Source organism: Bufo gargarizans, chromosome 6 (assembly GCF_014858855.1).
Source record: "Bufo gargarizans isolate SCDJY-AF-19 chromosome 6, ASM1485885v1, whole genome shotgun sequence".
NCBI lineage: Eukaryota > Metazoa > Chordata > Amphibia > Anura > Bufonidae > Bufo > Bufo gargarizans.
The window spans coordinates 206,273,956-206,289,482 of record NC_058085.1 but is presented as its reverse complement, the minus strand read 5'-3'; the positions used below and the strand labels follow the sequence as shown (position 1 = coordinate 206,289,482).

Below are 15,527 nucleotides of genomic sequence, written 5' to 3'. Positions count from 1 at the left end.
GATGTCCTTTACAGGTGTTACATTTTTTGTGATACCCAATAAAATAATATATATATTTTTCTTTGAAAGAAAGGGCTTTAGTCTTTCAGATGAAAGTTTCAAACACACCTGACTTTTCATGGTCTGTGATCAGTTGGCTAAAATAATTGTTAAATTTTACCCAACAAACTATCATTTTGATTGAAATCATTCTTTTTCATCAATTTTAGACTAAGGGCTATGGTTACCTTCTTAGATTTGCCTTCAATTTAAAGAGGGCCTATCGCCACCAAATGCGGTGCAATCTGAAAGCACCATGTCATAGTGCAGATTAATATATTGTTTTGTGGAAAAAATTGGTTAAAACCTGTAATTTATACACATTTATTACAGCTTTTTCCACTTATCGGTGACTGACAGCTATCGCTGGATGCACTATCAATCACTGATAACGTCTCCTCCCTGTACTGATAACTCTTCACAGAATGTGGGAAAAGAAATTTCCCGGTGGGTCCAATAATAAAGGGGCCACCCAAACTCTTCTCTTTGCCTCTGGCTGGGTACATCAGGAGCTCTCAGTAGTAATTAACTGTGAGAATAAGGTATTCATGTACCTGGCCAGTGACTGCACATTCCCTCCTGAACTCAACTGCTGCTCCCCACATCTCCCCTCCATTTCACCCCCCTGCTCCATATCTTAATCAGAGATGACTGGAAGAGGACAGAAAATTGCAGCTATTGATGGCCACCACAGAGGGACAGCTTTTGGGGCCGTATATGGTTTTGCTGGGACAGTATTTTGTGCTATGGTTTTGCTGACCCCGCCACTTTTTTTTTTTTTTCTTTTCAGGGCCACTTTAATTTTCCAGTCCGCCCCTGTTTTAATGACTCTTTTCCCACAATGCACTGCATTTTGTGGTGACAGGTCCTCTTTAATGGTTGTTCTGATATGCTCCCTTGCTTTAAATGTTCAATTTAGAATATTTGCTCATATTTACCTTCTAGCGCAGGGGTCAGCAACCTCTTGCACTCCAGCTATGGTGAAACTACAACTCCCAGAATGCTCAATTCACTTCTGTTGGAGTTTTGAAAACAGCCAAGTGTGCATGCTGGGAGTCATCGTTTTGACAGCTGGAGTGCCCGAGGTTGCTGATCCCTGTTGTAGTGCATTTTCAAGCAGCTCAGGGATGGACTGCGAACTTAAAGAGGACCTTTCACTACAATAAAAAATCTAAACTAAGCATACAGACATGGAGAGCGGTGCCCAGGGATCTCCCTGCACTTATTATCCCTGGGCGCCGGTCCGTTCTCCCGGTAGAGGCTCCGGTATCTTCCGATTTTATTTATTTTTTCTCTCAGGCTATGAGCTGAGCGCTGCGATTGGCCAGCACTCCAGCCTGGGAGAAGGAGCCGGCAGGCTCCACCCAGTTGAGCCGAAAATATGAAGCAAACGGAGCGGTGCCAAGGGATAATAGTAAGTGCAGGGAGATCCCTGGGTGCCACTCTCCATGTTTGTATGCTTAGTTTAGATTTTTTATAGTGAAAGTTCCTCTTTAAAGTGGCCCTGGAAAAGAAAACTAAAAGTGACCCCTTGTAGGCATGTCCAAATTGATGGAAGGCAGGGCCAATATAAGTAGGAGGGTCCAGCAATAGTGCAGCACAAAATACTGCTTGCCCCGCTGCAGCATTAAACTCTTATCAGTTATCACCCTCCAGAGGAAAGCAATACAGTTGAATGCAGGAGGACACTTTCTTCTGCCAGACAGGTTAATAAGTACCTGATGCTGCTAGCATTAGTTAATGGTGAGTGTATCAGATTGCTATGTACCTGACCAGCGGCCACGAGGAGGGCATAGGATCTATGGCCCGTCTGTCCCTGAAGCTGCCTATTAAGTATACAACCCCAGCCCTTATTTTATTGATTTCTAATAAATAGCCTCAAATTTTCAGACTGACGATATCAAGGAGATTGCCAAAAAGGTTCTGGCATTGCCAAAAGTTAACATGAAAAGGCCTCGGATTGTTGTGTTTACCCAAGGACATGAGGACACAATCATGGCAACAGGTATGTTCCTTCCCATATGAGATAAGATAACCATACGTAATTAGATTTTTGATATTATACAAGTTTGAATAATGCTAATTAAATTCACAGTACTGGCAGAAAGTTTAAGGCCCCTTTTCACACAAGCGAGTTTCCCATGCGGGTGCAATGCATGACGTGAACGCATTGCACTCGCAATGAATACTGACTCACTCATTTCAATGGGTCTGTGTACATGAGCGGTTTTTTTTTTTGTGTTTTTTTTACTCAACAGCTCTGCACTAAGTGAAAATCGCAGCATGTTCTATATTCTGCGTTTTTCGCGCAGCCCTGACCCCATATAAGTGAATGGGGCTGTGTGAAAAAACGCATTGCATCTGCAAGCAAGTGCGGGTGCTATGCGTTTTTCACTGATGGTTGCTAAGAGATGTTTGTAAACCTTTCAGTTTTCTTATCACGCGTTGCACCCGTGCAGAAAAAAATTTACACAATCGCAGACAAAACGGACTGAAAATGCTGCGAATTTCACTGAACGCACCCTGAACGTATCTGGACCAAATCGGTCATGCTCCGTCCGTTATCTTTGACACATGTTATTCCCCACACATTTTATTCTGACAGTACATACTGCCAGGTATTGGAGTGATCTGTAAATTTGCCATACATTTTAGGTGTCAGCTGACATCTGTCACTCCTGACTATGGTTGTCATGTTACCAAAGTTTCGATTTGATTTAGATACCACGAAAAAGTATTGCGATACTTGATACCATTAAAAAAAAAAAACGCTAAAAAAGCGTGCATTCTGCATTTAATGGAACGTCCGGCCCATAATAGAACAGTCCTATCCTATTTCTTAGGGGGAAGAGGTGACAAAAAAATATCGAATTGCACTTTTTTTCTGTTTGTTACGGAGTTTACCGTATAAGAGGTTTTTTAAATATTTTAATAGTTCGAACTTTTTCAGACATGGCGATATGTACTTTATTTATATATTTTATATGCAAGATTGGGAAAGAGGTGATTTAAACTTAATATTTTGGGTGTTTAATTTTTTTTATTTATTTTTTACTTTTCATTTACTTGGCAAATGACGAGGCAGCACTTCCAGCTTTAGGTGACAGGGTGAAGACCCCTAACTTTAATCCAAGCAACGTTTCGGCCTGCTCAATGAGGCCTTTATCTATTACTTTTCATTTAACAACTTCACATCCACCCATAGGATATAAACGTCCTGTGGGTGTATGTTTATCTCTGAATGTGGGGTTCCGGGGACATTTTATACTCTTGTACAACCCCTTTAAAAAGGTTTCAAAATCTGATGAGCTGAGATGCAACACAAGGCACAGTTCTGCATGTGTAACGATCAGTGTACTGAGCACTGGGTTTCCGAGCACATAAGTGGAAAGGTCTCTCGTAATCCAATATAATTTCTAATCTCATTAAAGGGCGTCTGTCACCACCATATGGCCATACACAGTGCTTACATTGTCCTATAGCACACCTATACATGAATGTAATGGTACCTTTGTTATTCTCTTTAGACTTGCAGAAGATGGAAAAACTAAGTTGAGTTCATATGCAAATGAGCATTCACAAGTGCCTAGGGGCAGCATTCACTGTGTTGGAGCCCAGGCTTTTTTCATTGTTTGTCAAAAGAAGATTGGCACACTCATACATGCGGAGCCCCATGGAATTTGAACAATTTATTATAGCTGTACTTGGTTAAAATACAATAAACTACCTTTGAATAAAATATATAAAAAAAGAATTAAACTGAAAATTCAGTTATTTCTATATTGTTCCGATTTACTTATTGCAGATACTGGTGATATCCGAAATAAGTATAAATGCCCTGATTATGGCTTGGTTGCGCGTAAATTTTGGCTATATCTTGTGAACCTGTTCGTTCTAATCACTGGTTACTATCTGCTGATTGCAACGGTAAACACCAACATGCATCTGTAATACCTCTTACCTGCGTAGTCCATACACTTCCCAAATGGTCTGTAATCAATTCCTCATGAGAATCCTCTCATGGGCTTTCATTTACATTTTCGAAATTGACCGAAAGAGAGTTTTTTCGAAAGATTTTTCTACACAGACTTTGGTTTATCTTGGCATTCGAAAAAACAGCATCACAGAGTCAATGTAGAAGATCACATGTGAAGATTTTCTGTAGACAGAAACTGCTGGTATTTTTTGCAAGATATGCGTTAGTTATAGTCAATACCAATAACCCACAATTGTGGGCTTACCTTTCCTTTTTATTCAGCAGTTTTTTTTCGAGTAGTTGGTTCCGATTGCAGGCCGGCGTCCCGGTATTTGCTATGTCGGTATTTCAATACTCTTTATTTCACAAGGGATGTGTTCCCAGTAATCACTTTCAGCTGATTAAAGGTAGGTGTGTGCAAAGGCTTCTTTCTTGAATCCTCGATATCCTTTGTTGTTAACAGTGCATTGTTTAATCGGGTTCAAGTCTTTCAGGGGTGAAACTTACGCCAGAGGCGTTACAGGGATAACTCCCCCTTCCTCAGTGGCATCACCCCCTACAAGTAGATGGTGGGTTTTTATATCCTTCATTAATCTTGTAGGAAAAAGGATCATGGGAAAAAAAGGATGGTATCAATGGAAAACAGTACCATGGAAAAGGAGTATGGATTCCTTCAATGTGAATCCTTCACATATATGGTTGTTTTCTCGATGTTAATGGTATTTCTTCTTACTCTGTCTATAGTTGTTTCAAAATTCATAGGCAATATAGTTATGTCCATTTTCAAGTCTTTTCATACATGCAATTTATTTTATGCGATTTTCTTGCGTTTTTTCTCTATTGATGTGTTTTTTTAATATTTGTTGCATTTATTCATACTGAATCAACTGTATGTCATATCTTTTAAAAAAATCATTGCCAAATCCAGTTATAAAACAATTTCCAATTTGTCCCTCAAAATCATTAACTTCAAAGTTGAATCAAGTGGTGGTATATTAGACACATTCAGGGAAGGATCAGGGGACGTACACCCATGGTCCAGGGGGGATCACAGTGCTGATAAACAGCCTGACATGTGATTCCCCGTGGACTCATGGGCGGACGGCCCTATGTCTATAAAAATCCAGCTCTGAGTTTAGCCCCATTGGCATCATGCTCCCAAAATCATAGATACGCCTAGATTCGGCTCTCAACATTTTTTCTATAAAACACTTTTTTGAAACTAAACCCCCACAAAATCTGAGTTCAGAATAATCTTGCCCTATAATGCCCATTCAAGACAAATATCACAGTTTATTAAACGACACTGGCATCATGTGTTATATGATAAAATAATTGGCCCCATCTTACCGGCCCAACCACTCATTACTTATACCAGGGCTCCAAATCTGGGTATACAGATAGCTCCCTCAATAAAAGATAAAAAGAAGAAAAAAACAGGTTGGCTGAACCCCAATGGTTTCTTTAGATGCGGAATGTGCATAGGATGTAGGGAAACAAAATTTCCTAAAAAAAAACGACGGAAATTTCCTCAACCCAGAACGCCTTTTCGATGACTGTAAAACAATCTGACATGTATCTCCTCCAGTGTGGTCTATCTAATCCAGTGCTCTTGTCCCAAACAGTATATTGGCCGAACTAAAAGACAGCTTAAAGTTAGAATATCAGAACATCTAAATAATATTTCAAAAGGATGTGAGAACAACCCTCTATCTAAACATTTCAAGGAGATGCACAACAAAAGCTGTACAGGCCTGTCATTTATGGCGCTGGAGAAGATAGACACACACTGGAGGGGGGGAAATCATATAGAGAAAAAAGTCGAGAGCCGAATCTAGGCGTATCTATGATTTTGAGAGCATGATGCCAATGGGGCTAAACACGGAGCTGGAAATTTTTGGATTTTTATAGACATTGTGCCATCCGCCCATGAGTCCACGGGGAATCACATGTCAGGCTGTTTATCAGCACTGTGATCCCCCCCCTGGACCATGGGTGTACATCCCCTGATCCTTCCCTGAATGTGTCTAATATACCACCACTTGATTCAACTTTGAAGTTAATGATTTTGAGGGACAAATTGGAAATTGTTTTATAACTGGATTTAGCAATGATTTTTTTAAAAGATATGACATACAGTTGATTCAGTATGAATAAATGCAACAAATATTTAAAAAACGCATCACAAGAAAAATTGCATAAAAAAATTGCATGTATGAAAAGGACTTGTAAATTGACATAACTATATTGCCTATGAATTTTGAAACAACTATAGACAGAGTAAGAAGAAATACCATTAACATCGAGAAAACAACCATATATGTGAAGGATTCACATTGAAGGAATCCATACTCCTTCTTTTCCATGGTACTGTTTTCCCATGATCCTTTTTCCTACAAGATTAATAAAGGATATAAAAACCCACCATCTACTTGTAGGGGGTGATGCCACTGAGGAAGGGGAGAGTTATCCCCGAAACACGTCTGGCGTAAGTTTCACCCCTGAAAGACTTGAACCCAATTAAACAGTGCACTGTTAAAGGACTTCTGTCAGCCCACTAAACCGTTTTTTTTTTTTTGTTTACTTATAATCCCTATACTGCGAGCTCTGCATACATAAGTTAAATCATTTTGGTTCAGTAGAATTTGATAAAAAGCTATTTTTAAAATATGTAAATTAACTTGCTGGTAGCAGCCGCAACCTCCGATCCTAATGACACCCCCTCCGCATTATGATTGACAGGGCCAGGGAACGGAATCGTTCTCTGCTGGCCCTGCCTGTTTGCATTCAAAATCCGGCGCCTGCGCCGCGGCCGTATCCATCTTCAATCTGCGCAGGCGCACTGAGGCGGCCGCTCGCTCCGCCGCTCCATCCTCAATGCGCCTGCGCCGGGTGTAGATGTGACGTCATCGGCGCAGGCACATTGAGGATGGAGCGGCCGAGCGAGCGGCCGCCTCTCAGTGCGCATGTGCAGATTGAAGATAGGTACGGCCGCGGCGCAGGCGCCGGATTTTGAATGCAAACAGGCAGGGCCAGCAGAGAACGATTCCGTTCCCTGGCCCTGTCAATCACAATGCGGAGGGGGTGTCATTAGGATCGGAGGATGCGGCTGCTACCAGCAAGTAGCCGCCCTACTTGCTGGTAGCAAGGTAATTTACAGATTTTAAAAATAACTTTTTATCAAATTCTACTGAACCAAAATGATTATTAAACTTGTGTATGCAGAGCTCGCAGTATAGGGATTATTAGTAAACAAAAAAAAAAGGTTTAGTGGGCTGACAGAAGCCCTTTAACAACAAAGGATATCAAGGATTCAAGAAAGAAGCCTTTGCACACACCTACCTTTAATCAGCTGAAAGTGATTTACTGGGAACACATCCCTTGCGAAATATAGAGTATTGAAATACCGACATAGCAGAGACCGGGACGCCGGCCTGCAATCAGAACCAACTACTCGAAAAAAACAGCTGAATAAAAAGGAAAGGTAAGCCCACAATCGTGGGTTATTGGTATTGACTATAACTCTAACGCATATCTTGCGAAAAAATACCAGCACATTTTCTGTCTACAGAAAATCTTCACATGCAATCTTCTACATTGACTCTGTGATGCTGTTTTTTCGAATGCCAAGATAAACCAAAGTCTGTGTAGAAAAATCTTTCGAAAAAACTCTCTTTCGGTCAATTTCGGAAACTTTCGAAAATTTAAATGAAGGCCCATGAGAGGATTCTCATGAGGAATTGATTACAGACCATTTGGGAAGTGTATGGACTACGCAGGTAAGAGGTGTTACATATGTATGTTGGTGTTTACTGTTCACAAGATATAGCCACAATTTACGCGCAACCAAGCCATAATCAGGGCATTTATACTTATTTCGGATATCACCAGAATCCGCAATAAATCAATCGGAACAATATAGAAATAACTGAATTTACTGTTTAATTATTTTCTATATATTTTATTCAAAGGTATTTTATTGTATTTTATCACATTTTAACCAAGTACAGCTATAATAAATTGTTCAAATTCCGTGGGGCTCCGCATGTATGAGTGTGCCAATCTTTTGACAGTTGTTTAATTTGAAGGGTGAATCATCAGATTGTGCACCTCCTGTGATTGTGGGGTTGTTGAGCTATTTCCAAGACATCTACTTAGTGCATACCTCTTTTTTCATTGTTTCCCAGCCTCTGCCCGCCCTCCTATTCCCTTGCGTCATCCTTCGGTCCGGCCGAGATCCCGCTCCTGTGCACTGCCTTGCCGGGCCCGATCATGTGCACTGGGATGGCATCGCTTTAACTACTGCACATGGGCCGGCAAACGCCACATTGCTGCTGGTTGTTCGCCGGAGCATCAGTAGGAGAGCCTCAGTAGGGAAATATTGCACCCTATGCGCAGCAAACTCCAGAACATCCATCCGATCTCCGCGCCTGCGCAGTGTGGGGGTAGGGAGATCTGATGGCCATTTTTTCTGATAGTTATAGATGGATTTATATATAAATCTATATATATCTATATCCCTACTGAGTCCTGGTGTGCAGTTGAACTCCGCTGTGAGATTTTCTCTAAACTGTCGTTTTGCGCATGTGCAGATCGGCACGCCTCCTCATGTAATTTCTGGTGCGACCGGAAGTTAGGAGGTAGGGAAATCTCACGACGTAGGGTAATGTAACGTTACACCGGTATTGAGATCAGTCATAGGGTCTCAATACCAGAAAATAACACTTCAGTTTGTCCCCATTCATTGTCAATCGGGACGCAACTGAACAGAACGAAATGCATTCCATTCCATTTAGTTGCGTTCCCATACCGGAGAACAAACCGCAACATGTAGTTTTCTTTCCGTCCTGGGATGCGGAGCAAGACTAATCCAGTGGGGATGGATCAGTTTTATCTGCCACAATAGAAAACTGATCCGTCCTCCACTGACTTTCAACGGATGTAGATGGTTGTATTATCACTAAGGGACGCAAATGGATGCATAGTGAATAGGTCCGCATCCAAGCCGACTGGTTTGATCCTTGCTATGGAGCCCTTACTTCTCTATAACATGAGCAAGTGTCACACTCCAGATTCTCAGTGTGAGTATGCAACAGCATTATATTGATTTATGACGCTATATAACCCTTAAACTTCTGGAATGTATTGGATAACACTGACATAATGCTGTCAGTGTTATCCAATACATTGCAAAACCGTAAGGGTTACAAAGCATCATAAATCAATATAATGCTATCCGACCCCGGCAGTGCTCAGGAGTTAAGGACGGGTGATCTTCCTGACACACACTGCTAGTCCAATGCATGGGACTTGTTCGTGTGAAAAGAGCCTTAATTCATTAGAAAGTAGGACTGCTCACATGACTACTCAGCATAGAAAGAAAAGAGGTTTAAATGAATAAAAGACAAGTATAACTTGTCTTTTAATTATTTGAAACTCCTTTATGCATAAAAAGTCCCCAGGGGTGAACAACCCCTTTAAAAATAGAAAAATGAACCCTGCAACCCCTTTTAAAGAGTTACTTAACCTCTTCAGGACACAGGGCGTACCGGTACGCCCTGATGTCCTGGTACTTAAGGACACAGGGCGTACGGGTACATCCTGTGTATTTACGATCGCTGCCGGTGCCATTGGGTCCCCATGCGGCTGTAGGGCGGACCCGATGGCATGGAAGGCAGCCCCCTGGATCTCACAGGCTGGAAGCTGTATGAGTAATACACACAGTATTACTCATACAGCCAATGCATTCCAATACCAGAAGTTTTGGAATGCATTGTAAAGGATTAGACCCCCAAAACTTCAAGTCCCAAAGTGGGACAAAAAATAGTGAAAAAGTGAGAAAAAAATGGTAAAAAATGGAGGGGGGAGAGTATACATATTAGGTATCGCCGCATCCGTATCGACCCGCTCTATAAAAATATCACATGACCTAATCCCTCAAATGAACACCATAAAAAATAAAACTGTGCTAAATAAACTATTTTTTGTCACCTTACATCACAAAAAGTGTAATAGCAAGCGATTAAAAAGTCATGTACCGGGGGGCGTGGCCTGGACGTCTACAGAGATGGCGGCGTGATCCCTGAGCTCCGCTGCTCCTGCTTCTAACTTGGGCCAATTCCGCTTACAGCGGCGCGTCACATGGGGAAAAAGTTGCCCCTAAAGAAGCCCACTACACACCCGTCCTCCCGAGGGGAAAGAACCCTGGATGCTTACCTCACCCGCGGCTCTCAGCTCCCGTCTTCCCAGTTCGGCCTTCTCCAGCATCTCGTCACAGGTGCCATTACAGCTCCGGCGGCTCCCGCCTTCACTACCACGGCAGGTGAGCGCAGCGGCGTAATAGCAGGGGAGTCCTCTCTTTGCCCCCTGGCTGCAGATTTTGTGCCGATTCGGCCCACCGATACTACTAACCTGTGCCTGGAGTCCCCTGGCTGGTTACAGGGTTCCCAATTTACAGCCTCTAATATGCCGCCCAAAACGGCTCCTAAACAGGCCAGGCAGCCTGCGGCTACACCGGCACGCCGCCGAGAGTGGGGAGACGGCCCTGATATTGAGGCGGACACAGCCTCGGTCCCTTTGCATCCCCCTGGGGAACTAAATGTGTGGGGCCAACATGCAGTTTCTGGGGATGAGAATGGCGATGATCCCCCCTGCGCTTCCCAGGATATGAAGTCTCTGCAGCAGGCTCTGCAGCAGATGCCCACAAAAGAGGATTTTAAAGTAATGGTGGCGGGGGTGCATGATGCCTTTAAAGCAGAAATTTCCTCTTTAAGAATGGACTTTCAACAAGTGTCTGCTCGTGTAGATCAGATTGAAATGGAGCATGATGACACCAGGCGTTATGTGTCTAAGTTACAGTCTATTATAGCCACTCAATCCCAAGCTATTAAAGAGAATACTAATCATCTGGAAGATCTAGACAATAGAGGACGCCGTAATAATATACGGGTGAGGGGTTTGCAAGAATCGGACTCCGATGAGGACTTGGACATTATATTGAACGAACTCTTTAATTTGATTTTGGCGCCCCAAACACCGCTGGCCATCAAGCTTGATAGAGCTCACAGAGCGCTTAGGCCGAAAAACACTACGTCACAACCACGAGATGTGATTTGTTGCCTGCATGACTTCCGCCTGAAGGAATCCATTATGGTCAAAGCGCGCGCTTTACGTACAATCTCTTTTCAAGCGTTCACCTATACCAGGACTTATCTTGGCTGACTTTACAGAAAAGGAGAAATCTTCAACCTCTCTTAGCATGTTTGAAAGATCTCAAAATCCCATACCGTTGGGGCTTTCCCTTTGCTTTAATTGCTACGAAAAATGGCAAATCCTCAGTATTGCGCACACACGCGGACTTATCCCGTTTTTGTTCTTCTTTGGGCCTTAACACGCCGGCCCCTGATGACTGGGAGATTCCAGACCCTCCCTCAGCTCCTGCCCCATCATGGCACACAGTCCAGCGGAAGAGAAACCGACCTCCATCCCAAACGAGTACATCTGGATCCCCCCATCGTGACGCGCCTCCTTGAAAGTTTTTTTTTTTTAGGGGGTCTGACCCCCTCTGAGGCCTTCAGACGACTGTTCTGAGCAGCAGCTCTAAGAGTTAATGTAATTGTTTTTCAGTGCATTGTTTATCTCTTTATCTTTTTGACCTGATCTGTCTCAGGTGTCCCCTGAGCTATTGTTATAGCCACGCCTGTTATGGCGTCCAGTCAGGTCCCTACCGACGGGACTCTATTTGTTGCCCTCTCTCTTTCCCTCACTCTGATTTTTGAGGTGGGAAAGACGCGGGCTTTTTTTTTCACTTTAGCCCATGTTATCTTGAGTCCTGACTGGGTGGTCACACCCATTGTTCAGAATTATATATCCTGTTTATTGTCGTATATGTTGTCCTTTGTCTTCCCTTCTCCCCTCCTGTCTCTCCCCCCTAGGTTCCTTAATGATGTTACACTGAGACGAGTTTCAGTAAATTGAGGAAGATGCCCACTACAGGGTCCCTCTCTGGTCATTGGCAAGTATTGTTCCACCACATACACTCATGATTAAGTGCATTTCCTTGAATGTTAAGGGTCTCAACTCTAATGCAAAAAGACGTCTGGCTCTCACTGAATGTAAATCTCAAAAAGCAGACGTTGTTTTCCTGCAGGAGACGCATTTTGACAGAGAGGGCTCCTTTAAGTTTGCGGCCCGATCTTACCCACGAATATATTCAGCCACTGCTGACACAAAGACTGCTGGGACTGCTATTCTTTTATCTACTACCTGTCCTATACAAGTTGAATCCACAGGGGTTGATAGCCACGGTAGATATATAATACTCCAGGCCTCCCTCCACGGTACCCCTCTCATCTTATGTAATATTTATGCCCCAAATTCGAATCAGATCCCATTCCTGAAGACGGTCTTTAGAGAGCTAGAGGATTTTCTGCCAGCAGCGCTTGTTATAGGTGGAGATTTTAATGTTGCTTTTTCTGAGCATTGGGATAGGCTACCTTCAGGAAACACACCACCGTCTAGGGCCCAACGGAAAATATCACGTCTCTTTAGAAAGCTCATCAGACAATATGCTCTGTATGATCTGTGGAGGGTTAATCATCCCTCGGCTAGGACATATTCATTTTACTCCCACCCCCACAGGACTCATACACGTATAGACTATTTCTTTGGGAATACTCCTGCCCTTAGAATGATGACAGATGCTGAGGTAGGCAATATTACGTGGTCAGACCACGCGCCGATCTCTGTCACGTTTAATCCTGGGGGTGCCCGCCCTAGGATATGCCACTGGCGGCTTAATGAATCTCTACTGACTAAATTGCCAACTAGGCAGGAGTTAGGAAGTTCCTTGGAGGAATACTTTGCGTTTAATCAGCCCTCGGCCCCGTCTACAGCTATATTGTGGGAAGCGCATAAGGCCGTTTTTAGAGGCAAATGTATTAGTGTCAGCACCAGATTGAAAAGGGATTATAATCTCCGCTATAATAACACCCTTGACCAGCTAAAACAGTTAGAAGCCCGTCTGGGATCTCATCGCTCCTGTCACTTGCTAAGACGTATAGTACTCCTCCGAGTTCGATTGCGTGAGATGGCCTTTGAAAAAACGGGTAAACTCCTACTATATTCGCGACAACGGTTCTACATGTGGGGGAACAAATCACACACTATCTTGGCCCGTCAGTTGCGGGATTCAACCGCGGCTACTACCCCAATGTCCCTGAGAAAGAGCAATGGAGACATGATATATGACCCCAAAGCGATACTCGACCAATTTCAGAAATACTATGCTTCTTTATACTCCCTTACACCACAGACACCCTCCGACCCAGCTGATCGCCAGACACTATTTAACTCTTTCCTAGCTCAAAGTAGTATACCCAAATTATCATCAGAGGCAAGGTCTGCGCTTAATGCCCAGATCACAGCTGAAGAAATTCAGGGGGTGATCTCCCAGTTACCTAATGGCAGGTCACCTGGGCCGGATGGGTTACCCTATTCTTACTACAAAACTTTTTCATCTCTTCTCATACCCCATTTGTGTACGCTGTTTAATTCATTCTTACAAGGTACAGCTATACCAGAAACCATGCTTCATTCCCATATAACCCTTATTCCGAAGCCGGGAAAGGACCCCTTGGATTGCGCAAACTACCGCCCTATTGCTCTTCTAAACTCTGATCTGAAGATATTCACCAAGCTGTTGGCAGACCGGTTGGCGCATTGGCTCCCGCAACTGATACACTCAGATCAGGTTGGCTTTGTGAGAGGTCGTCAGGGTGGAGATAATACGAGAAAACTTATCAATTTAATAGATATTGTCAATAGGCAACACCAACAGGCATTACTATTGAGCCTGGACGCTGAAAAAGCGTTTGACCGCTTAAGTTGGTCGTTTGTTTTCTACCTTGCAAGCTTTTGGATTTTCTGGTCCCTTTCTCTCAGCCCTCCATTCACTATATAGCCGTCCTACAGCGACAATTAAATTGCCATATGCAAATTCAGCTCCTTTCCCGATAAAAAACGGCACCAGGCAGGGATGTCCGTTCTCCCCTCTCCTGTTTGTGCTTTGTATTGAACCCTTAGCTACGGCAGTCAGATCCCACCCAGACATTCATGGAATCATGGTCAACCGAGTTGAATATAAAATATCACTATTTGCAGACGATGTTCTACTTACTCTATCAGACCTACATATTACCCTGCCCAATTTATTTGGTTTGTTAACACTGTATAGTCGGCTTTCCGGATATAAGATTAACTCCTCGAAAACAGAAGCTCTTCCCTTGAATGTGCCGGCAGACGTTCTAGCTACATTACGATCCAATTATCATTTTCGATGGCAGGATGCTGCCCTGCGTTATTTGGGGGTGAATTTGGCGGCAACGTATTGTTCTATATATACTCATAATTTTCCTGCCCTTTTTCAGGAACTTAAGCGTCAAATGGCTAAATGGATGTCTCTTCCCATATCCATGTTCGGCCGCATAGCGGCAGTTAAAATGTCTATTCTGCCGAAATTACTCTACCTATTTGAGACCCTCCCGGTCCATGTACCAGGGACGGAACTTCGGGCATTGCAGGCTGGGATATTTAAATTCATATGGAATGGGAAGAGACACAGGATAGCTAGTAGTACCCTTATGGCCCTGAAGTCTCATGGAGGATTGGCGGTCCCAGATGTAGCCAAATATTATTGGGCCACGCATCTTAGACGATTACCAGCATGGTCTAAACTCTATGCTTACTCCAGGTGGGTGGAAATCGAAAAATTGTGGATTGCTCCAATACACCCTAACTCTTTGTTGTGGTCCCCAATTCCTCAAGTTCAACTACCAGATTTATTAGGTCCAATGCTACATACATACAAAATATGGCAATATTGTAAGCACCGTTTCTCTCTGGTTTCTGAGAAATCCTCCATGACATCTTTTCTGTTTACGCCGCTTTTCAATGCTGGGTCAGAGGTGTCCTTTTTTTAAACCTTGGTTTGCCAAGAAAATGTTTAGGTTTGCAGATATGATTGATTATAGGACGCTGCAATTACTGTAATTGGATGAACTTCGAAGTTCTAGGTCACTTACGGAAGTCACTAGGTATCAATACTTGCAAATCCAACATTTGTTTACTGCGTTGTTTCACTCAAGACAAGTATCTATCCCCACGTCTTTTGAGAAGATGTGTAAGCTCTCAGAGTCTACTAGGGGTCTTATATCCGAAATATATGTGCTCCTCTCCTCCCCGGCCTCTCCTGCATCTATCCGTCATTCGTATATGTCTAAATGGGAGTCTCTCCTGCACTGTTCCATTTCAGTAGATGATTGGAGGATAATCTGGCAGAGAGCTGCGATGACATCTACTTGTGCTATTCATAGAGAGAACACCTACAAAATAATGATGTTCTGGTATCACACTCCACAGTTGTTACATAAGTTTAACCCTGACATTTCGGATCGCTGTTGGAGATGCAACACGGAGGAGGGTTCACATATTCACATCTTCTGGGAATGCCAGA

The 15,527-nt window shown here is 43.2% G+C and overlaps 1 protein-coding gene across 2 annotated transcripts in view; it reads left to right on the top strand.

Moving 5' to 3' along the window:
- The window catches only part of ADK (adenosine kinase), a 373,135-nt gene that overhangs the window by 327,683 nt on the left and 29,925 nt on the right, over nucleotides 1–15,527 (top strand). For both annotated transcript variants that reach the window (XM_044297316.1, XM_044297317.1), the window contains exon 9: nucleotides 1,930–2,044. In XM_044297316.1, the coding sequence (XP_044153251.1) occupies nucleotides 1,930–2,044 (115 nt within the window). The remainder of the gene's footprint in view (nucleotides 1–1,929; nucleotides 2,045–15,527) is intronic.